This window comes from Cervus canadensis, chromosome 6 (assembly GCF_019320065.1).
Source record: "Cervus canadensis isolate Bull #8, Minnesota chromosome 6, ASM1932006v1, whole genome shotgun sequence".
Classification (NCBI taxonomy): domain Eukaryota; kingdom Metazoa; phylum Chordata; class Mammalia; order Artiodactyla; family Cervidae; genus Cervus; species Cervus canadensis.
This window is the reverse complement of record NC_057391.1, coordinates 51750243-51776096: the sequence shown is the minus strand read 5'-3', so window position 1 is coordinate 51776096 and position 25854 is coordinate 51750243. Positions and strand designations below refer to the sequence as shown.

Sequence of the window (25854 nt, the reverse complement as noted above, 5' to 3'; positions counted from 1 at the left end):
GCTGGGGGCTCAGCAAAGGGAATACTGTCAGGTGGAGACTTCATGGGAAAGATATTCTTATACTGAAGTAGTAGACACTATCCAGGCTAATTCCCAAAGGCTGCCAACAACATGATCCTTAATTCTTCTTTAGGTGAGATCCTTAATTCTTCTTTAGGTGAATTTAAGCGAATAAGCTGAACATGAGAAAGTGAAAATTGAATGAAGAGTCTACAAACTATGGAGTTTGTAGACTGTAGCTGAAATAGTGTTGTGCATTCTTTCAGTCATCTTTCACATACATAAATCCTCTCACCTGATTCTTATAAACATCCTGGGTGTTAGGTACACTAAGAATGATCATTCACATTTTACAGATGAAACAGCAGAGGCAAAGCAGGTTTAAGTCCAGAGTCACTTGTAATTGGCAGAGCTGAGAAAAGACGCCAAACTCTAAAATCAGTGCCCTTGCGTCTATGTCTTCTTATTTCACTAAACTTATTTCACTAAATGTTAACAAGGTGTAGGAAAAGGCAGTAAGCCAAAATGGGTAATATTCCTACAGATAGATTAGTTCTTTCTAAATTAAAACACCATGTTTCAATTATTTAGATTATTTTCTAACAATTTAAAATAATATGAACTCATTCAACCTCTACACAGGCAATGATGAAAATATTAACTTAAATACTAAAATTCTAATTAGACTGGGTTATTTTGTCATACTAGTCACAGGTAGTTTCAACTATAAGTCAAAAGTATAGAACATGGTACAAGAAATAGTTACCAGGATCCACTGCAGCTAGCATGGTTGGCCTTGGAGGCATTACATTTGCCTGCCAACACTGAGCCAACAGCTCTGAAACAGATAGCCAACAACTTAATCAGCATGCGCAAGCTGCTACAGAGGCCAATGCAGAAACCCTATTTAAAGCTGAGCTTTGGAGTCTCAAACTCATATCTCAGGAAGATTCAGGACTTACAAGAGATTCCCTGAAATGTGGGTTTCTTTCCAAGAAAAACAGAAGAGCTTTTTCTGACAGCATGTACTCTTGACTATATCATGAATCTCAAGACTTGTTTTTTTTGTTTGTTTTTTTTTTAAATTTTGAACCATCCTCTAGTTATTTTCTGATGAAGTTCAAAAAACATAGGGGAAAAAAACTGGCTGGTTTTATTTTCCCCAACATTCTAAATTACCCTGGAAAACTTGTTATTTGTACCTAAACATGACACTCTGAAATGTATGTGGCAAATGTTTGACATCATGCCATGGATACAGAGGTTTCACTAAAAATAATGGAAACAACCTAAATGTCCTCAGCAGAGGAAAGGATAAAGAAGATGTAGTACATATATATAATTACTCAGTCATAAAAAGGAACAAAATTGGGTCATTGGTAGAGATGTAGATGGACCTAGAGACTATCATACAGAGTTAAAATAAGTCACTAAGAGAAAAACAAGTATCATATATTAACACAAATGTATGGAATCTGAAAAACTGGTATAGACAGCCTTACTTACAAAGCAGAAGTAGAGAATAAACATATGGATACCAAGTGAGAAAGAGAGGGTGGGATGAATTAGGAGATTGGGATTGACATATGTATATATTTACACTATTGATAATATGTGTAAAATAGATAATAGAAAACCTACTAACTAGCACAGGGAATTCTACTCAGTGCTCTGTGTAGAGCACCTAAATGGGAAGGAAATCCAAAACAGAGGGGGTATGTGTATATGTCCACTTTGCTGGACAGTAGAAACTTACACAACATTGTAAAGCACTCCAATAAAAAATAAAAAAAAAAAAAAACATGGATTAGGGCCCTCTAGAAATCTGCATTTCTTGGTGTTCAGGGGAGAATGTGGACTAACTATGAATATCTATTCAGATACAGCCATGAAAAATCCTAGGTAACACCACTTCTGACACTCAGGATTCCAGACAAATAACAGGACATGGGATATTATACCTCTCAGGCTCTCACCCTGACCAAGTCCTACACAATCCTGGTATCCATTATTCAAGAGTCAATGTTGATGGCTGTTTCTTACTTAGCATGTTGTTGTTTATCATTTGTAAGTATAGTTTTTGCATTATTTAAACTTCAGGTGCTCATGGGAAGAACAAAACAACCTATCTAGTTTGGAGTGCTGCAATTCAGAAATCATTATTTGAGAGCTTACCGTATGTAACAAAGATGATAAGATGTAAAGAGGTGACTGAAAATTAAAGCGATCTTGCTCTTAACTTAGGAACAGAAACATCTACAACCCAGAAAATATGAAAGTTACTGACAAAGTACTGGGAAGTGCAGAGAGGGTGATAAATTCTCTGTGAGTGGCTAGAGGAAAGCTTCCTGGTGAAGGAGGTTTCAGATCATTAAATGAGAAAGTCATCACAGGCTTAGAGCAAAGCTTGAGTGAAATGTGACTGAGGTATGGGGTAGCCTAAAAATTTCAAATAGGCTAATGTAGAGGGAGATCAAGATTGGTCGAGAAATAAAGGGAATATATAGTATAGAAGAGACATTGACTTGGACCCAAAGTGGTGAGGCATAAACACCAAGAATCTGAACTTCAGTTTGTTGGCAAAAGGGAGTAAGTAGCATATTATGATCCAATGTGTAACAGAGGACTTCTGTTGTCTTAAAAAATAATTTCTTAAATAACTATCAAGTAAGTCTTTAAAGCAACCTCAGTTGTTAAAAACAAGTGATGATTAACTTTGCAAAACAGATCATCTGCATGAATTTTCCAGAAGTCTGATACTGGTATTGGAAGGAAAGAGAGTGATGATGGGTAATTTCTACCAAAATGGTACATGTAACAAAAGTAGTAAAATCTCCCAGCAGACTTGTAAAGAAACATTAGCATATTTCCATGAGCCAGTAAAAACAGAGTGCAAAAGATCTTCAAATATCTGGCAAATGGGAAGAATTAGAAGAAATTAGCATTTTTATTGGGATTATAAAAGGGATGGCTTGTTAACCATGCAGACAGTATCCTGAATTTTTAGTTAGTAGTTCTATTTTTTTTTCTCACAAATCACATTAAGCTCTGAAATGTTCTACTTTTCTATTTTTTTGCACTCTCATGAAGAATATAAGAAACACAAATATCTATGGTTGTTTTTTAAGATAAAATGATACCTCATACAAAGCTCTTTCGAGCCCCTCATCACTCACATCATTCACCCATGTATTAGTGAAGCAATGTATTCCTGTATGAGGGTGGGAAATCTTTACAAACATCAGAAGGTGGATATAAATGCAAAGAAAACATCTGAAACTACATGAGGAATACCACTGATAGAGTATCAGAATAGTGGGTGATTAAGAGAGAAAGACTAGAGTATACAAGTTACTGTCCTCTCTTGTGGGAGTACTATTAGGACTTAAGAATGTATTGTCGAAAAACAAAATGAGTTATCACATATAAAACAATGAAAACAGTTCCTATCGTATAGAAAACTCTTCACAAATGTAACCATCATACTACTTGTGTGCATGGGTGCTCAGTCATATCTGACTCTCTGCGATCCTGTAGCCTGCCAGACTCCTCTGTCCAGGGATTCTCCAGGTGAGAATACTGGAGTGGGTTGCCATTTCCTCCTCCAGGGGATCTTTCTGACCCAGGAAGCAGACTTGCATCTCCTTTTGCCTGAGTACTGGTTATTTTGAAGGAGCTTCTTTCCACTGGTAAACCCAAGACCCCACATATTCTAGTAAAACTAGATTTTTTGTTTGTTTTCCTCCTTTCCTAATAAACCACTCATTCTCTCTCAGTGATGCTCTTAAATCTGACTCTTTGCCCCAAGTAACAGTCCAAGTCCTGTCCTCCGTCCTTTTGGTTTCCTGTGCTCAGCATTTTCACACTACAAGGGCACAAAACTCCTAAGATTTCTGGTGCTTTCTGAGACTCCCCTCTAGGAAGCAGTGCTATTCTCTTTCTGCAGGAGTTTCTAGATTTAAAGGCAGGGAAGGCCCGTTGAAAATTAAGTAATGATATGTGTTAACTTACAAAAAATATCATGTCAGAGATGGAATAGGGGATACAGATGCTACTGGGCTTGAGGAGGGTACACATATAAAAGTGGGAAGGATTTAGGGGAGTTAGCAACTACCATGAACTCCAGAAATCAGGGAAATATGAAAGACTAATACAAGGAACAGATGACAGCTCACTGGCTGGAAAGGAAAGATACTAGTTTTCTTTGGAGGGAGGCTCATGGCTTGAACATACTCAGGGAGAAAGAATTTGACCATGAAAAGGCACAAGACCAGAAGGCTGGAAGTCAATGATTAGACCACTCAATGGACTGGACTGGATTTAACTGGAAATTTGCATAGTGAAGCAGTGTAACATTGAGGTTACAGGAAATGTTGGGGTTGAAAGTAGATGATACTGAAAATATTAATACATGGCATGCTAAAAGTACCATTTCAGCAATGGAAGTCTTACAGGAATGTGTAGAATGGATTGACTAGTTTAAGACTGTAATCACAGAGATCAGTTATGGTTATTTAATGCATAAGATGACAAGGACTATCACAAAGACGGTAATCTTAGGAGTATAAAGTGAAAGATGGCTATGAGTGACACAGAAAGGCCCAGTCACTGGAACTTGGCAACTAAAAAATGAGGCAGGAATGATGGAGGAGCCCAGGGTGACTCAGTTTTAGCCAAGTGGTTGAGAAGCTTGGTCCCACAGAGAAAAATGGCAAATCAATCAGGAGGGTCATTTTCCTCTTTCCACCTTGGTGTTAGATATAGTGACAGGAACATGGAAATAAGTATCTAGTAAACTGCTGGAGACAGGGGCTGGTGCTTAGGAAAAGAAGCAAGGACAGAATCTGGGGAATTATTCTCACAATAAAGCTTAGCTTATAAATAGAAGGAACTCTATAGTTCACAAAAATCTTCTAGACAGTGTAATTAATTTCATCTTTATGACACCATAGTCAGGCAAGATGGCTGTTTCTGTTCCCATTCTACAGAGGAATTAACCAATACTCTGTGAGGTTAAATAACCTATGCAAATCACACTGCATAGAGGAAAGACAAGGAGTGTTTTCTAGCGCATTTTTGAGTAAAGAACAGGTCAAAGAAGTGAAAAGGATTCTAACATCTTGAAACTGAAAACAGAAACTGACATGTCCCTTTTCCTGCTCACATAGAAACATTTTACCTATGGTATTGTTGGTCAACTGTGCTATTCTGCACTGCGCTTAGCCCCTTAGTCTGACTCTTGCGACCCTATGGACTGAAACCTGCCAGGCTCCTCTGTGCATGGGGGTTTTCCAAGCAAGAATACCGGAGTGGGCTGCCATGCCCTCCTCTAGGAGATCTTCCCAAACCAGGGATTGAACCCAGGTCTGCCACATTAGTTACCATCTGAGCCACCAGGAAAGCCCAAGAATATTGGAGTGGGTATCCTATCCTTCTCCAGAGGATCTTCCTGACCCGGGAATCAAACCAGAGTCTCCTGCGAGTTGCAAGCTGATTTTTTACCAGCTGAGCTACCAGGGGAGCCCTCTGGCCAACTGACCATCCCTTAATAATGGCCAGTAATGGGACCTTACTAATTCACATGTAGCAGCTTCAGGTTTTAAGATACACTTCTTATAAAATATTTTCTTTATATCAAACTGATGTCTGCTTCCCCAGTGCTTCTAATTATGAATTGGTTCTCCTTCTACCCTTTAAAACTACTATAAAATAATTCCATTTCCTTTTCTATGTCTTCCCCTTTTCAGTGCCTTTCAGACATTAAAGAAAACGATCATGCTGCCCCAACTTATCTACAGCTGTTTATTGAATAACATGCCTTCTAGAGCTTACAAAGTTCTGGTCATGTACCTTGAGGCAATTTCCATTTTATATTTCTCATAAAATGGTGATGCCAAAGAACCAACCTCATATTCCAGATATGTTCTAATCAGCAGAGAATGCTGACAACCCTTTGTCTTGACCTATCATGATATTAACACATGATCAGATTTCATTAGCTTTGATAGCTACCTCATCAATTAATAAATCATATTAAATTTGAGCATGAGGAAAGCTTTAAGACTCTAAAATTTTACTGATGTTAAGCCATGTTACCCCCATTCTTTACTTTGCAATAAAAATTTTATTGTGAATACAGACCTTTTCCTTTTCTCCTTGTCATCAGGTTGGCATTTGCATAGCCATAGAAATCATTTCCTTTTCTCTGTGAAGGAGGAGCCCATGGCATGTGTTATTTATCTGTGTTCACTGAACCACTGAACCGAGGCTTTCGTGCTTAGCTTCCTGCAACTTGTTTTCTCTCCTAACATTGCTACCTCTGGCCTGAGTTTGTCTTACAACATCTTCTATTATACAATGCACTTAAAAGACAAAGGCAAAAAAAAAAAAAGACAAAGGCACCATTTCTGCCCTTATAAATCTTCTACTGTTCACTTACTGTCCTGCTAGAGCTGTTATCAAATGACGCAAAACACTTCATGGCTCAAAAGGAACAAGTCAGCTCTGGATCATAACCTGAAACTCTACAGAGACCCTCAGGCTTTTCTCGGGAACAAGCTCATACCTTATTTATGTTTTCACCATATGATTAGTTCCCCATGTATCGAAAGCCTACAAAATAATACCTTTTTAGTGAAAACATGTCTTCCTATAAAGTTATTAGAGAGTTTCAAGACAAATACTGTACATAGTTTATGCTTTTATAGCCTAACTCTAGTTCAGTTTTTACATAAAGTCTTCTAGGCCCTCAAAAATACCTCAATTATATTAAGTCCAGTTACATTCTTCTATCCTAGAGTTTCCTTAACAATATTCCATGGAACACTTGTGTGTCCCTGAGAGTTAGTAGATGTCCTGTGTGATAGGTGTCCTATAGTCTAATAATTTTAAGGACAGGTATGTTAGTGAAAGGTCAGTTTTCCCTACCACCGTGAATCGCACAGCCTTTAATGTATTAAAAAGCATTGTGAATCTTTAAGAGTATATTAACTTCTCAAGGCTTTCTACTTCCTAAAGGCAACTTGTAACTTTCAGGAAGCACAAGGTCAGTAATGACAATAGAGTGACAGTAGTAAAACAGGATATTTTAAACTGTACCAAAGAAACGTGAGAACTACAACGGCCGGTATCCCCCACTACAGGAAAGGAGAGCGTTCCTATGAAACCTTTCATTAGCTGAGATGACATAGGCAAGAAGCAATTCCCTTAGGACTCGTCCTGCTAAGGGATGCACAAAATAAATCGAGATCAAGCACAAACACAGTCCAAAACCATGGCAGCTTGATGCTCAGACGCTGGGTGTAAACCCTGGGTTAGGCGCTGGGTGGTACCACTCTCGCTACCCAGGATGTACACTGCCTCTAAGAGCTCACTGCTGTTTTAACATCTCCTCTTTTTTTCACAAAAGTGAAAATCATTTTCATGTATTTTTTGGTTAGCAAAAACAGTACTAATGTAGGTCATCTACAAAAGTGAAGTGGCATAAAGCCAATTTTCAAAGAATGGGGAATACCTGTACTTCAGTTCTTCTCAAGCAGTTCCTCTCAGTTACCTAGTGGGACTTTCCCCGTTCTTTAGTCCATGGTGGTAAATTATCGGGTGGCTGCTGAATTGGAAAATGGCAGTGTTAATAAACAAGACACCATAGGTGTCACCTCTTTGAAAGTCTTTATTGATTCCTTCAGCAACAGCATTATTTCCCAGTCCTATTGTCTGTCTTTATAACACCTCCAACATATCATTGGAGTCATTCAATGACAATAACATTTCCTACTTGATCACAGTCCCTTTGGGAACAATCTCTAGGCCTCTTTTGCGTCATATCCTTGGCGTAAGTTCTGGTTCTCAACACAGATTTAGTAAATATTTGTTAAGGGAGAAGAGGAAGAGAGAACGGCCAGGAAGGTCACCCCATCACTGATGCTCTGTAGGTAAGCCACAGGTGATGGCCCCTCCTCACAAATTAGACAGTAATCTCTATTAAGGTTGTCACCATGCTGCTTTACATATACTGTGAAAGATCATTTGTTTTAAAAGAGTGTATGCTCACTGAAGAAAGCAAAGGGGAAATTTTTTTAAATGCCTAGAGACAAAATGACAATGAAAATATGATGACCCAAAACCTATGGGATAGCAAAAGCAGTTCCAAGGGGGAAGTTTATAGTAATACAATTCTACCTCAGGAAAAAAGAAAAATCTCAAGTAAACCTAATCTTACACCTAAAGCAACTAGAGAAAAAAAAGAATAAAGCCTAAAGTTAGGAGAAAGGAAGAAATCATAAAGATCAGAGCAGACATAAGTGAAATAGAGACAAAGAAAACAATGGCAAAAATCAATGAACCTAACAGTTGGTTCTTTGAAAAGAAAAATAAAATGCATAAACCTTTAGCCAGACTCATCAAGAAGAAAGCGAGAGGGATCAAATCAATAAAGTTAGAAATGAAAAAGGAGAAGCTGTTACAACTGACATCACAGAAATATAAAATACTACAAACAACTATAAACCAATAAAATGGACAACCTAGAAAAAAATGGACAAATTCTTAGAAAGGTACAACCTTCCAAGACTGAACCAGGAATAATTAAAAAATATAAACAGACCAATCACAAGTTATGAAATTGAAACTGTGATTAAAAAAATACAGAAAAGGGATCCCCACACACAATTGGTGGTAATGTAAATTGGTACAACCAATTATGGAGAATAGTATGGACATTCCTTAAAAAACTACAAATGGATCTTCCATATGATCCAGAAATCCCATTCCTGGGCATATATCTGAAGAAAATCATAATTCAGAAAGACACATGTACCCCAGTGTTCAGTGCAGCATTATTTACAATGGCCAAGACATGGAAGCAACCTAAATGTCCATCAATAGAGGAATGAATAAAGAAGATGTAATATATATACACATATGTGTATATATACACACACACACATATACACTATGAAATCATACTCAGCCATAAAAAGAATGAAAAAATGCCATTTGCAGCAACACGGTTGGCCTAGGAGATTGTCATACTGAGCGAAGTAAGTCAGGTGGAAAAGACAAATATCATATGATATTGCTTATATGTGAAATCTAAGAAAATGGTCAAAGTGAACCTATTTACAAAACAGAAATAGAGAAAGAGAGTCACGGATGTAGAAAACAAACTTGAAGAAGGGAGGAAGGGATAAACTGGGAATTCGGGATTGACAATATAAACACTGCTATATATAAAATAACTAATAAAAACCTACTGTACCGCACAGAGAACTCTTCTCAGTACTCTTTAATGACCTATATGGGAATAGAATATAAATGAGTGGATATGTATATATGTATAAGTGATTTACTTTGCTATACAACAGAAACTAGCAACATTGTAAATCAACTATACTCCAATAAAAATTTAAAAAATAAGAGTATAACTGTGACATTCATGCAATTATAAAACTTGTCAAAAATATTATTTAACTCATCAATTAATGAGACAACCAGTAAGATCTTACAATTGGCTCAAAGAAGAATCCCAAGAGCTTCACATAAAGGCAAGCAATGAGGAAAGTTGAAATAAATTTGAATAGAGGCAAAACAGATCTGGCCACAAAATGGTGATCAGTTGCATCCCACCAGAAATAATTAATTTGCATCTCTTTGGACAGGAGTCATATGCATTGTTATCCACTTTCTACAATTTACAGAGTTTTACATAGCCCAGGTGACCCTAGTGGTAAAGAGTCCCATCTGGCAATGCAAGAGATACAGGAGACTCAGGTGCGATCCCTCGGTCAGGAAGATAGATCCCCTGGAGGAGGAAATGGCAATCTACTCCAGTACTCCTGCCTGGAAAATTCCACGCACAGAGGAGCCTGGCAGGCTACAGTCCATGGGGCTGCGGAGTGTCAGACGCAACTGAGCAACTGAGCACACACACAGCTCCAAGACAGTGAAAAGTGAGGATAACTCAGATAGGTATCACAGACGGAGCGCTCTTTGAACATTTTTGCTCATTTCAAAGTTTTTCAAAATTTTTTCTGACAACTACATATAGTCCCAAGAGATCACAAAACATCATCTTAGTTGCAGCTCATTACTTTTATTGTGCTTTACTAACAAGCCTCCACCACTTATGCTCAGGTATGATAAGATTGGAGCTTGTCTGGGAAACAATGAATGGGTGAGTGCTTTCCCCTCCTGAGAAGCCACCACGTCTTGGTTCAGTCTATGCTGCAGCTCTTTGCAAGTAGGGTGTGTTATCTCATCTGATGCTTCCCTGGTTCATTAGGTAAACAGAGCTCCAGAGCTCACCCCACCACTCCTCCAGGAAAAGCAGTCAATTCCAAGCAAAACTCCCCTCTCAATACATTCATTAATACTTTTCCACTTAAGTATCATATCACATTTCCTGAAGAAAGGAATTCTGATATCTTTTCATCCCCCAAGGCAACTGAAACAATTCTGGGCTCTAACTCCACAATAAATGCTTTCTATATGTCATAATATCTAATATTTATATAAGATCAAGGTATAGAAGATGTTTAGATATTAAATCTTTGTCATCCCTTCAAAAATAAGAGACTTTCCCCATTTTTCTCTGTCTCCTCTTCATAACCATTGGTGGATTTAAGTGCAGTTTGTGTTTTCACAGTGCACTCAGCTAGAATGGAATGGAATTGTAAGTGACCATAGGTTTTTCTTTTTGAGGAAGAAGTTTGTGATTGTAGCACAGATTCTTCAATTTATATCCCCATTGCCTACTTTCTCAGGCCTGTGACCTGAATTTTCTCAATATTATAGTCTCTAAAATTATGACCAAATGCCTACAAATGCTCAGAATATGTTTCTGCAGAGGGAAGAAAACTGAAGTAATTTTGAATTTTCAGTTGACATGTTTTACCTTGGAAATCTCTAAGTAGGCTAGACCAACGACACACAGGGAAGTGTATCAGAATCATTTGTTGAGCTTTTTCAAAACACGCCGTTCTGTGAGGACCCTAGATCCTAGTGAGCCAGGTTGCCGTGTGGGTGAAGTTCAGCGTTGTTGGTGCAGGGAGAGAAAGACAGGCCCATTTATATAACCTTAACAGGATACAGTAAACACGCTAACTATAAATTGCTGGGAGATAGCATCCTTAGCTCTATCATATATCTTGAGATAGATAATCTGCCCTCTGAAGTGATGTCTGTGCTTAATACTTGCAACCATGAGAAACTCTAACATCCCCCAATGACCATATTTATTGTCAAACATATATCTTCTCTATTATTTAACCTATAAATATGGTGATGTTTTGAGTTTGTTGGATGACTGTGGCAAAGAAAAATAAGAAGAAAGAAACTGTTTTATTACATTTCTCAGACACAGTTTAGGGGACGCTGGACTTCTAAGGACCACTCTGCATCCTCAGGGTGGCCTAGGTGTGTGTACCACTGTGCGATTAGATCACACGGAAGGTGGGAGCAGTGGGCACTTGGCCTAGAATTGCAAATCAGCATCTGGAAAACATGTGACCAGAAGATACTTTATTTGTGAAATCTGGCAACCCTGGATATTTTTCTTATGCTCTGGAAACAGAAGTCAACAATCGAGTTGACACATTATCTTAAACCTAGCATTCTGTAAGCATTTGGCCTCTATATCTTCATGATCCCATTTAACTAAAGCTTTAAATGAGAGCAACACTTGAGATACTAAGGTAACCTGAACTACATGGCGATGACTTGGTAATGGCCATATGGTACTATGTCTTTGGATCTATCTTATGTTGATCATACTGTATTATTCCATCTGAGACTCATGATTATGGCCATAAAATCCCTCATCTAATACTTCTTTCTAAATGCCTCCGCTTACATTGTTTTTCTTTTCTTTTTAGCAATACTTTCATGCAGGAGGAAATGGCCTGAAAAAGAATTTCTTGGAGAAAAGCCCAGATCTTAAATCTCTGAGATATGCTCTCAGTCTTTATACCCAAACGACTGATGCCTTGATAAAGAAATTCATAGACACCCAAACCTCACAGAGTAAGTAACACATTGGACATGAACAGAGGTAAACTGAATACAACTAAACTTCAATGTAGAAATGATTATAAATAATATCTGTAATTTGACTATAATAAATTAAAGCATCAATATGAAGATGATTATGATTTGTAAAAAAATTATTCAATTTTTAGAAACTTATTTTATAAATAATTTCAATAATACTGAGATATGCTTAATACTAAAACTGTATGGAAGAGTTGACCTTTGCTGTTGATTTTAATTTCATAACATTTAGTAAACCTTTGTTGTGAATAACCATAACTGTGATATTCTCAAATTAGTACAAAATAATCAGTGTTTATTGGTCTCAGTAACTTCTAAAATACAATAATAACTCCTCAAATCCTAACTTCAAATGAAAAAATCTCCTGCTCTTGGGTTATCAGGGAGGAAATCTCATTTGATCTTAATTTTATGGAAGAAAATTCCAAGTCCTACTTTGAAGAGGGCCAAGTATGTTAGTGGGAATTCAGATCTATTTCATATGGCAAAGTTCCCACCTCATAAGCTTCCAGAATATTACTGTTAAACAACCTGTCTTTCAAGTTGCTTTGTGATTTATTATATTTTAGTAATTACATGCATTTAAGATCTGGAATTTCTGAGTGATTACTAAAAATGTCACTCTAAGTCAAAAAAAAAAAAGTCAATTGCAGGCTCAAATTCTAGAACATAATAAATTGCACCCCACTATAATCAAAATAAGGAGGAGGACACAACTTCTTTCATGAGAGATCCTTCCAAAGGAAGCACACAGATTTTTTTTTTCTTGATGAAAATCCTTCAGACTTATCTGTGTTTCATCATGGATATTTTCACTTTTCTAACTACACAGAAGATAATACCAAGGTAGGTGCTAGGTAGCTGCTTGACCTGTCTAATACTTTGCGCTTTCTGACAGTGTCCAATAAATGCTACAAACACTCCTCTTAATTCAATCTTCAAACCCAGATTACATCTTAAGATGGTTCCAAAAAGGATAAAAGAGTTGAGTCATAAGGCTTTGTCAAGAGATACATTACTCCTTGAATCATGATCCCTCAAGGTTTTCTAAACTACAAATATGAATGCAATTCTAACACAACTCATCATAATAGTGTTGTTGCTTTATTCTCAAGAGAATGTGAGTGTTTAAAAACTTAGCTTTGCTTTTGTAGGTATACATTATGTGTATACACATACAACCCATGTTTCAGCATAGATGTCAAACCAAAAAACTACATATGAATATCAACTTTGGTGTATGGAATTTGGCACACATGTTTGTTTTGTATGAATTGTATGGCAACATTAAAAATAGATGGGGAGTGGGGGAATAAGAGGATTCATTATCCCAATAATCCCTGACTGTGTAACTTATTTTAGTCTTGGTCTTTCTTTTTTACTTCCCTTTTCTGGCTTTTTCTAGTAATGCAATTTTTTCTGCATAATTGAAATTGGTACGCTTTAGATATGAAATGGCTTTGCCTTTTCTCTGATAGTTACCTTCAAGCATACTGCATGGAAACTATTCCCATCTCCTCCTCTGTCCCTCCCTTGTCATCCCTCCAGCTGGTCCCAGCCAACCATGATCAGGTCCACAGGACCTGAGGTATGGGGGGAGTTTGATGTGCCCTCTCCTCCCCTTCCCCATCATCTTCTAGATACCTCTCTGCTTCAGGGTATTGGGGGCAGAAACTGAAGGGGAGGAGGCAATGTATTTAATGTCCCCTTACAGTTGAATCCATACGCTAACTTTCCCAGGGGCCCCATGCTAGGGAACCTCCTATCCGCTCAACCCCAGGTCCCTTCAGGGACCCCGCGGTTGCTGCCTCCTGCAGCACATGCCATGGCTTCTTGCTCCTTGAACATCTTCTCATAGTGTCCAGCCCTCTGGGATGAGGTCCCAGCAAGAAGACTGATGACCAGCTTCTTCCCATAGAGCCCAGTGGAGCTCATATATTCTTTCCACATTTTTGGTGATCATGAGGACTTCCTCACTGTCACCCGCCATCTCTCTAAAACTCCCGTCTCTACCTGCTCAGATAGTTGTTTATACTTTTAAATTGGAGGAGAAGGGGAAGGAAGAAATACTGCTGCCTAATATAGCACAACCCTTGTTCAATCAAAAATGAGGCAAGCCAGGCTCACCAATTAATGGATGCAGTGTTTCTGAGTTTCTACTTCTCTCTTTATTCTATCACAATCCTATCTCAATACTCATTACCATACACTGAATAATAAAGTGAGCAACAATACCATATCCTTCATAAAATATGAAAAGGAGAGATAAGAGGAAAATTCACTGAATATTAGAATTCTTTATAACACAACCAAAAATAGAACATATTAAAGGACACAATCTCCATTTTCTGTAACAGACCCTAAATGACTTCCAAATGCCTGAGGCCAGTCCATGTTCTCTTTGTCTTCTAAAGAACCTTAGCTTCCTCAGGTTCTTTAAATGACAAAGAAACATGGAAAAGTTGACTTCTAAAGAGTCTTATTTAAATGGACTGGTCTTATGAACAGTTTGACTTGGGCTGTATTAAAAGAGAGGAACTTGGGTGCCACTCTTATATCCCTGCAGATGAGTATTTACAATTATAGTAGGATCAACTCTCCCCCTTTTTATATTCCTTATCATAGTACAAGGAAGAGTCCAAAATGATCAGATGGAGTTTCAGTTTCCAGTTTAAATACTATTGCAATTAAAATAATTTTCTAGGATTTGGCACAGTATCAAATACCCATGAAGATTTATTATATTTAATTTTTGCTAATCTTATGTTTTGTTAATAAAATTTAGAAAGACCATGCTGGTGTTATGGTGTCTTTCAAATATAAGATATGAAATGGGAGGTAAAGCTACACACTGAGAACCCCTTCCACCGTCTGCCTAAGGTGCCCCATCCGGGGTGAGCTCGGGTGTCAGACAGTTAATATCCCAGGAAGCAGCCTTCAGCCAATGGAAGATAGGAAGTTGGCAGATAAGAAAACAAAACTTGAGCTTCCTCAGTTGGGAAAACTCTAACATGAGTTCCACACAAACTCCAGAATTGCCCTGTGAGGTGAAGCTCCGTCCTCTCTGAGAGGACGCCTTCCTAGGTGGATCCTTTACCATGGAACGCTTGTCTCAGCTTTCCCTCCCAGGGGAACTCAAATCCAGGGTCACGCTACTGGAAAGTAGGGAGCCAGATTCCAGTTCAGCTACTCTAGATCTATATCCTGTGATCTTAACCACCATGCCTGCATCATCTTGATAATAATTAAATTATAAAGGTTAAATACCCTGAATGAATTTTTCCCCTTTACTTGAGCTTTTTCTCTCACAAATCCGCAAGTTAGGAATACAGAACTAATTAGAGAAACAACTTATAACACAGTGAACATTATTTGAAAAATATTCTACGTTATGATTGATAAAATGAAAACTGATTTTTTTTCTCCTTAATTTCTAACTCATGCATGTGCAAGTATTAATGAATTATCGTTCAAGTGTTAATCAACATGCTGTGTAAAAGACATTGAAATCCTTTAGAAATTTAACTGTGCTTTTTAAAGTATCCATTTTTTGTTCTCATATTCTCATAAACTCTTCCCTTAGTCCATTTTCTTCTTTCCTTTTCTTTTGTTAAAATGCTCTTTTGCATCTCTTTCTCCTTTCTGCATTATCCTTGTGTTAGAAAATTAATTGTAACATTAAATATAAGGAAAAATGAATAATTAACTGGGTTATGTTTTTCACTGTCTTCAAACTGAAAGATATACTTTCCTTTGAAAATATTTTTAATTTAACTTTTATATAAATGGGTTTGTGGTACAGAAAAACACTCTGTATCTTGTTCACTTATTCTTTTTTTTATTCTTTATTTTCTCTTTTTCAGTTCTCTCTGTTTTTACCTTCTCTTCCTCTTTCTTTGATCTCTTTTTAGAATAGATTTAGATGTCCTCTTTTTCCAGTAATAATAATAAGAAAAAATGATAAGGGGTAGAGTTTCATTAGAAATTTATGGGCCAAAGAGTCAATTGAACTCTATAAATTTGGAAAAACACTCTTCTTTCTCTTCCAAATACTGGAAAATAAACAAATTCAAAATGGATAGATAAGTATTCTTAAGTCCTCAAGTGAAACTGACAGGTTAGTTTATAAGAGTAACACGTTTATTAGTCTAGCAATGTACTGCAGTAATGAAATACCACTATACTCTGTGAAAGTGCTGCACTCAATATGCCAGCAAATTTGGAAAACTCAGCAGTGGCAGGACTGGAAAAGGTCAGTTTTCATTCCAATCCCAAAGAAAGGCAATGCCAAAGAACGTTCAAGCTACTGCACAATTACACTCATCACACTTGCCAGCAAAGTAATGCTCAAAATTCTCCAATCCAAGCTTCAACAGTATATGAATCGAGAACTTCCAGATATTCAAGCTGAATTTAGAAAAGGCAAGGGATCAGAGATCAAATTGCCAACATCTGTTGGATCATCGAAAAAAACAAGAGAATTCCAGGAAAACATCAGCTTATGTGTTATTAACTACTCCAAAGCTTTTGACTGTGTGGATCACAAATTGTGGAAAACTCTTAGAGATGGGAATACCAGACCACCTTACCTGCCTCCTGAGAAACCTGTATGCAGGTCAGGAAGCAACAGTTAGAACCAGACATGAAACAATGGTCTGGTTCCAAATTGGGATAGGAATGCATCAAGGCTATATAGAATCAAGATCGCCAGGAGAAATATCAGTAACCTCACATATGCAGATAACACCACCTGTCAGAAAGTGAAGAGGAACTACAGAGCCTCTTGATGAAGGTGAAACAGGAGAGTGAAAAAGCTGGCTTAAAACTCAGTATTCAAAAGCTAAGATCATGGCATTCAGTCCCATCACTTCATAGCAAATAGATGGGGAAACAGTGACAGACTTTTTATTTTCTTGGGCTCCAAAATCACTACAGATGGTGACTGCAGCCACAAAATTAAAAGATGCTTGCTGCTTGGGAAAAAAGCTATGACAAACCTAGACAGCATATTAAAAAACAGAGACATTACTTTGCTGACAAAGTTCAGTCTAGTCAAAGCTATCATTTTTCCAGGAGTCATGTATGGATGTGTGAGTTGGACCATAAAGAAGGCTGAAGGCTGAATGTTGAAGAACTGATGCCTTTGAGCTGTGGTATTGGAGAAGACTCTTGAGAGTCCCTTGGACTGCAAGGAGATCAAACCAGTCAATCCTAAAGGAGATCAATCCTGAATATTCATTGGAAGGACTGATGCTGAAGCTGAAGCTCCAATACTCTGGCCACCTGATGCGAAGAGTCAACTCATTAGAAAGGGCCCTGATGCTGGGAAAGATTGAAGGCAGGAGGAGAAGGGGATGATAGAGGATGAGATGGTTGGATGGCATCACTGATTCAATGTACATGAATTTGAGCAAGCTCTGGGACATGGTGAAGGACAGGGTAGCCTGGCATGCTACAGTCCATGGGGTTGCAAAGAGTCAGACACGACTGAGCGACTGAACAGCAACAAATACCCTGCATTCACTTTGAACAACAACAAATACCCTGCATTCACTTAACAAATATTTACTGAGTATCACCTCTGAGGTCACGTACCATAGGGTATATATTCAAAGCTGAACCTAGTGCTGTGTACACCAGGTGCTCTACTATGGAGGTTCTCGTGCAGAGGTGATTTCGTCCCTGTGGGGCATCTGTCAATGTCTGAGGAGCTTTGATCCTTTCACTGGGAGTGGTGTTTGTTACTGGTATCTAGTGGATGGAGACCAGGGAGGCTGCTAAACATCATACAGTGTACAGGACAGCTTCCTACAATAGGAAGTTATCTTTAAGTCTCCAGATGTCAGTAGTGCTGAAGCTGGGACACCTTGCTCTAATACTAGACTGAAACAATGTGAGAAGTGATGTAACATAAACCATGTTAGAAGAGGGAAAAATTTGACTCAGGTAGACAAAGAAAGGTAGAATAGTCAGTGGAAAAACTGAGTCATGAAAGTAGAAAGAGAAAGGTATTTTGGATGCAGAAACTGTCCAGGGAAGAATATACTTGCATTATTAATTTTAAAATCCCAATAGGTCAAGCATATTCTCAGTATATTTTTATGAGGAAGCAATGTTTATTTTGTTTTTAAAGGAAAATTCACCATATCACTACTTATGTTTGACCAATAGATAGTGTAAGGAACTCTAAGGCACTTTTTAACACTACTTTGTGTAACATTAGTAGAACTTATATTCATATTTGTAATAATTACCAAACTCTTCCTCTTGAAATTGACCCTATGGTTTACATTGGGTAGTTACCTTGAAAATTTATACTTTTTCCTTGTTGTTGTTTCTCAAAGATATGCTACTTACAGTTTTAGAAGCTGGTACAGAATTCATTTCTTGCATCTTAATTACATTATTCATCATCGTTAACAAAAAAGCTTCTCTAACAGGTATTTCATTATACCAAGGGCTCTTCGAATATTTCATACAGTAGAAGACAGTGAAAAATGTACAAAACTTTAACATATTAAGTAGAATTTTTTTCAATGGATAACAATTTAGAATGAGGCACAGAATGATTAATTGCTGAGCTATCCTAGGTCATATTCTGTTTCCTTACCTGAGCATTTATCACAGTTTGAGGAACTTAAATCTAAAAATTTTTCCAAAGGGAATTTTTTTGTCTAAGTTACAACTGGATCATAAAGCAAAAAGAAATGACTGTATAAATTAAAATATATGAAATTAAATGTTTTTATTCTATACTCTATCCTCTTAACTCTTTATGAGCAATATCTTTGAGTCCTTGCTTACTTGAAATTTCTTAAAATTTAAATACCATTTTGGTCATTATAATAACCTATTTTCTGCTAAAGTATAGTATATTTTCATGTAAAATGTACATCAGATAGCTACATTTTGAACCTATAAATATGCTTCAATATGTTCATTATATACAAAGCATTATCTCTAATCATGTTGTTCAAATTATAAAAGATATGTTCATAAGAAGAAAAGAAACTCTTTGTGAAGTGGTTTACTGTAGAAAAGATCTCTTCTAATCAGAAATGTCGAACTTAACATTAATGGTATTTAGTTGGCAGAAGAGCTGGCATTGAAATAAAGAGATTAGTTTTAAGGTCAAGGGCCACAGCTGGAACTTCACCTTGATCCCACCTATGGAAAATGCTGAAGAATGCCTTCAGGGTATGTGGGGAAATCATATTAAAATCCATTCAGCCATCTTCAATTTAATACTGATTTGAAACCATAGTCAGACCTGGTTTCTCATTTTTGTTAATCAGGCTGTCAAAGATCACCAGATAACCAGAATCCCCTCCAATAGACCTATGCCATCGTCTTACCCGTGGAACAGGGGGATTCCACTAGCTAGTACTGCCTTCCAAGATGAGGGGTTAGCATTTCTTGGGGGATACAGTGGAAAAACTGAGGAGGATTTGTGTGATTTGGCTCTTCAAACACTGCAGTTGGTCTGAAGACATTCTACTCTAGATGAGGCTCTTCCGTGCAATCAAAAAGCTGTACATAAAAAAAACTTTAACAGGAGTGGTGATGTGATATGGTTCTGAGAACACTCAATCCTTTCCCAGGGTAGAAATGTGTTAGATAAAGTGACAGTAATGCTGAGCAATCAAAAACAAGTTGGCCACCACTGTGCTAGTCTTCCCAATAATCCTGCCAGGTGAGTAACTTCATCCACACTTGTCAGGGTAAGAAATGAATCACAAATATATTAAGAAACTTGCTAAAGTCATATAGGTGAGCAGCAGAGGCAACACCCTTCCCACTGTATCACACTTAATTTAATCAGCAAAGAAAGCAGAATCTGTCATTATGACTTTCTACAACTCAAGCTCTCTTCTCTGTAGTTTTGAGTAATTGGAGTTGCTTCATCCTCCTTACCTCTCATTCTGGTATGACTAAAGCTCCCTGCTGCCCAGGAGATAATCTTTCGGCTGGTATTGTTTTCATACCAGCAAGAAAATCTCTCCTCAAGAACATCTTCTTTACTTCCCTAGTTTCTTCTCATTCTGAACCCCCGTACTGGGCATACTTAGTGGCCAGAGAATCTTTTGAATGTTAATTGGAAGTAATTATACCACAGGAATCTAGGTTGAAATTAAGCAAATGCATTCTGCTTTCAGAAAGCCCTTTCTATTAATATATAGCCTGATTTCTCACCTCTAGAGTCCACTCTGTGTGTGTGTGTGTATGTGTGTGTGTAAGCACAAAGCTGTTGCTACTTTGGTCTTCTCTCTCTTTTCTACTCTTCTCACCCTTGGGCCCACCAGCAGAAATACCATTTTGTAACACTCCCCTTGCACATAGAGTCATATCACGATTGCTTATCTACATTTATCTGCTCTCCTAATGTAAACCTTGGGAAGATGGGACCTTGCCTACTCATCCTTCAAATCTAAGTGCTCAGAACAGTGCTAGATACAAAGTAGGTGAATTTAGTGAATTTTAGAAAAAAATAAATGCTTGGAAGTTAAATGCAGAAAATTTAGAATTATGTGATATGACATAGTCCTCATATTTGAACTGAAGCAATTACAAATCTTTATTGAAAGCAAGTGTATTTATAGCCAAAAGGAGAGGAAGAGGGAGAGAAAATGAGGGAAGGAGAAGGGGGGAAAGAGAGGAGCTCACAGTTTGATGGCTGATGATGTTCAGTAGTTTCTGTACAGGCAGAAGATAGTAGGTGCCACTGGAGAAACTCAAAGGGCTATATAAAGTTAGATGGAGAGACTTAAGGTCACAACGAACTCATCTTTAGGAGCATTTTCTATGTGCCAGGCTTTGTGCTAAATGCTAGTTAAACTCCAATGAAAGACTGTGCTGAATATCTTTCATTTGCCACCCTCCTCTCTCCCTAGGAGTCTGGGCTGTATGGATTACAACTATGGATTCTCTTACTGTTTGGTTCCCACTGGGTTCAGTCGGTAGGGAGTCCATGCAAAGCTCCCTGGGAGGAAAGAGTAAAGTCAGATACTCCTTCTCTCTGATTCCTCGGGGCATGATCCATTCCTTGATTCTGACTGACTTTGTCCTTTGACTTTTGCCTTCCCTAGAAAACTCTCCCTTTGGATCCCAGCAGCTACTTCTGCCCCTCAGGCTTCAGGGACTATGGGTATTAACAGCCCCACTAGTCCTTGTGTTTTCCTTAACCCCCACCTAAACCTTCATAAACCTCTTTCTCAAACCTTCCAAAATGACCCTAATTTGAGTTTCCATCTGTTTGCTAATGATACCCCAATGGACACAAAGACAAATATTCATGGCTTTGCTAGGTTTTTCTTCCATGCCAAGTCTTTCACTCGGATCACCAAAGACAAACATTTTAAAATAAACAAGTCAAGCATCAGAATAATTATCTTTGGACTGAGAAAAATAACATTTCATTTTGATGACTGAGCTGTCCAGAATGAATAAAAGAGTATATTAGCTTTTCACTCACAAGGATATTTCCATTATACTGTGGCCAAGTCATCAAAATCCCAGCTCCCACTTTCTCATAGTGCAGTTTATCTGACCCAGAGTTTCATCTCTGAAAACCAGAAATCAGATTGAGACAACTGGGAGCCACTGGTGAAATCATTTGCAAAATCTAAGCATCCTCACAGCACAAAGCAGGTGTTTGTTATATGTCATGTAATGGGGAAATTATCATTCTTTGTACATTCATCTAAGTATGTGTGTGTGTGTATTTCTAGGTCTGAAAAAGGGTTCTTTCATCGTTACTTCATTCACTTTTAACATAGATAGTTGGAAGATTAATTTTGCTATAACACTACCCACACAACCGTGTGTAGGGGAGGGGCATCTTTTCATTTCTCAATTCGGTGAAAACTAGATCTCATTCCAAGACTATGCAGAATATCAGAGGTATCAGAATGCTGCTTTCTTACTTAAAGTGCTGTTAGTTGTTTCTTAAAGGCTAAGCTGTATTTAAATAATTCTGATAGTAACATATAGACTTTTCTAAAATTAAACAAAATAAAAATTACTTTCTCTTTAAAACAAAACAACAACAAAACATGTGACATTTGGCATTGCATTCAAAGATCTAACTAACAGCCATTCATACTTGCATTTTACTATAGTTTGTGTGTGTGTGTGCATGCTCAGTCATGTCCTATTCTTTTGCAACCCTATGGAGCCCACCAGGTTCCTCTATTCATGGGGTTCTCAGGCAAGATTACTGGAGTGGTTGCCATTTCCTTCTCCGGGGATCTTCCTGACCCAGAGATTGAAGTTGTATCTCTTGCATCTCCTACATTGGCAGGCAGATTCTTTACCAACTGCACCACCTGGGAAGCCCTTACTATAATTTATAGGCATCTTCAAATAAATTTTTCTTACTTGAGTCTGAGAACAGCCCTGCAGAGTCAGAGGTCACTTGATGGTCTTTTGAGATGGTCATTTCACCCAAGAGCAATAGATGCCATTGAAGTGATGAAAGCAAGGGTATGGCATGGAGAAAATAACTGAAGGGAGACAAGACAAAAGCAGGCGGACAGGTTGGAGGAGGCTAGGCTACTGGGAATAGCTATGGAGACATGTGAGTAGGTTTAAGGTGTAGTTTAGCACTATAATAGGCATGATCTGGTAAAATAAATCTTGTCAAATTAATAAAAATTTAGGATAATAAATTTATATGGTACCAAAGTAAAGCAACTTTAATTCTCTATGGTGAAATTATGGTTGTTTTCTGCCTGCTTGTAATTTTCTGTACTTTTAAAATTATCAAAAAATGTCCAGATTTTTAAAAATCATAATTTAAAAAGAAATACATGAATAATACATGTTGATATGCAAAGTACATTAGTTTCATTGACTACCAAGGTATAATCAGTTCCAAGTGGTAGGTTTTGATGTCTTTCAGGGCCTTGGATTGTCAATCTGTGGGCTAAAATAAACAGCCCAGTTCAACCTTTGCTTTAGGATTCTAAAGATCTCAAAAACTGCTCTGGAGGTAGAATTATACGGAAAATGCAACATGTAAATATATATGTTATATTTGCAAACATATATATGTTATATGTGTACATGTAGTTTAATGATTTGTAAATCTTATTTTATGAAGAAATCGACCAGAGTAAATGTGTAATACATTGATTAAAGTTAGCAAGTGCTAAGTCAGTGTTAAAACAGGTGTTCTTAAAAATATTAACACTTTTTTATTATGGGTAATTGTGATACTCTTCAGTGATTTTGTTACTGCTGTTATTTTTAAGACTGATTAGAAAGTGAAACAGGTTAGAATCAGGTTAGAATGCTGGGAATTTTATGGAAACACTGACAAACTGAGATGTCAGAAAAACATTCTTCAAATCACTGAGTCAAGAAAACAAAATGCAGTATGATTTCTCTGTTTTCATTCACTAAGATCAAGTTTTTGTGACCAGTGGGGTCAGTGGCATTAATTGAAAATTGCAGGCTCTTGCTTCTCACACCCTTTATAACTAACTTCCAAGAAAAGACAGGGGGTGTTTTCTCCTTCAGTTATTCCTTGGCACCAGGAATTAAGCCTTACTATTCACCGTGTGATTTAACTTAGAAAAAGAAATAGCAATTGTGTTAAGTGGCATGGAAATAGTAAATCTCAATCTTTAAAGGTTTAAAGTCAAGCTTGTATAAACCTCTGGCATAAAGGTCACTGCTTATTTATGGAGAAGAAGGGGCAAGAAATCGGTGTGTTAGATAACACCGGGGGTAGGAAACAGTAGTCATGGCCCAGGCATTTGTCCTACATCTGCTTGGCTATATGACCTTGAGACAATTCACTCAACTTCTTTAAGCCTCAATTTTCCCATCTATAGAATGGATAACATAATTCATTCCAAAGTCCTTTGGGTTACTGGGAGGATCACAGTGGTAATACACATGACACACAGTCTCTCGGTGAATGTTTATTCTTACTGCATCATTATTATCGGATACACTGTCTGAAGAGTACATCTTATTCTACAAATGTGAACAAAGAGGAACTTTCTTAGGAGGCAGCTATCTGAGCAGGGAAGCCAGGAATCAGTCAGTGCTCCTCTGGGAGCTGTATCTCCAAGATACCAAGATGCTCTCAGAGTGACTGAGAAGCCTACCATACTGACACCTGAAGGAGTCATACCTGCAGTTTCTATGAAGGTCTCCATATATGCCATGGTTACCAATAACTGTATATTTTTTGAATCCTTGCTATATGCACAGAGCACTCTGTTGGGTAGGAGACACATGTGGAAAATTCCCTGCTCCAGGAAGCTTACAGTGAAACTAAAAACAACTACATAAAAGGGGAAAATCACCAGCCCTCCAGGCCACTGAGTTTGAGAACCACCAGAGTAGAGTCTGTAGGGAGGAGTGAATGGAGGGGAGATGGAAGAAGTAGGTTTTGATCAGGACTTAAAGAGCTTTGAATGTTAGGCTCAAGGGTGTAGAGATTGATTTGTAGTCAGTGTGAGGCCCAAAAGAAAGGGGTGATCAACAGATCAATCTAAAGTAGTCATGGTGTGCCATCTGCTTTTGCATAGGAGGGAGGGAGGAAGGAGAGGAGAGAACTTTTTAGAAAATAATTTTACAGTTTTAAATATTTATAGTCTAAGTACTGTAATAGCAGGAATAGACAAAAGGGAAGAATAAGATTCTACAGGTCAATACAAACCAAAGCAAGCAAAGGAGAAAAAGTGGTAAACTTAGGTAACTTGTAGATTGGTGAAACCTTCCACTGAACGAAGTGTAGAAGTATGGATAGGGAGCTGTGATAAACTCAATTTTACTTATTTCTGTCAGTGTTACTAGTGGGACATACAAGGAACTATGTCCACTGGAGAGATGGAAGAAGTATGATGAGAGCGGTCAGTCCTGCAACTCCGTTCAGGAGGTGATGACTGAATCTTGGGGAGGGGAGTGTGGTGGAAGCTCTGAGGAGGGCACAGAGCAAGGGAGGATAATTGAAATCATGGAGAAGCTACCACTTCCAGGGAAGGCGTGGCCAGAAACAAGATGAAGATCAGGGCAGGGTGAACGTCAGTGCCATTTCAGCACTTTTGCTACCCGTGCCTTCAAGGCTCTAATTGAGGCTGAGCACTTGAGAAGGAACAAGTCTGTAGCTCCTTGTGAGTCCTGTGGGTAAATCATCATACTTGTGATGAAGGCCGACTAGGCAACAAATGCTCATCATGACCATCACTGCTATTAGCCTACCTAGTGTTAAACTCTGTAATGGCCTTCAGTACCATTGGAAGAACTTAAGGGTGTTGGCTATTTATATGTACTTAAGAAATGTCTTACCTCACTTTGGGTTTTCTTACAATAAATGTGTGGTTCTCACATTTTAGTGCACATGAAAATTACCTGCAGGGCTTGTTAAAACACGGACTGTTGGACCTCACTCTTAGAATTTCTGACTCATTGCGTCCCAGGCGAAGTCGGAGAATTTGCATTTGCAACAGGTTCCCAGGAGCTGCTGATGCTACTGGTCCAGGAACCACACTTTAAGAACCATTTTGAAGCCTTGCACAGAAACACACCCTACAGTGAGGCCACCCATAGCTCATTTAAGGCATTGACTACAAACTTTAACTGCAGGCAGTTTTTTTAGTGTTTTCAGACTGAAACCTCTAGATAAAAGGAACATGAGAAGCATAGGAAGAAAGTATAGAGTCAATAAAAATGTTCTTTTTCCAAATGAAAGTATGTGTTTTACAACCTCGAAGATCCTCAGGTAGACACTACACACACGCGCACACGCACGCACACACGCATGCACACACACGCGTGCACATACATGCACACACA

At 37.9% G+C, this 25854-nt stretch overlaps 1 protein-coding gene across 5 annotated transcripts in view; it reads left to right on the top strand.

Annotated features, from left to right (window-relative positions):
* The window catches only part of UNC13C (unc-13 homolog C), a 646481-nt gene that overhangs the window by 582143 nt on the left and 38484 nt on the right, over positions 1-25854 (top strand). For all 5 annotated transcript variants that reach the window (XM_043471933.1, XM_043471936.1, XM_043471934.1 and 2 more), the window contains one exon: positions 11871-12018. In XM_043471933.1, coding sequence (XP_043327868.1) covers positions 11871-12018 — 148 coding nt within the window. The remainder of the gene's footprint in view (positions 1-11870; positions 12019-25854) is intronic.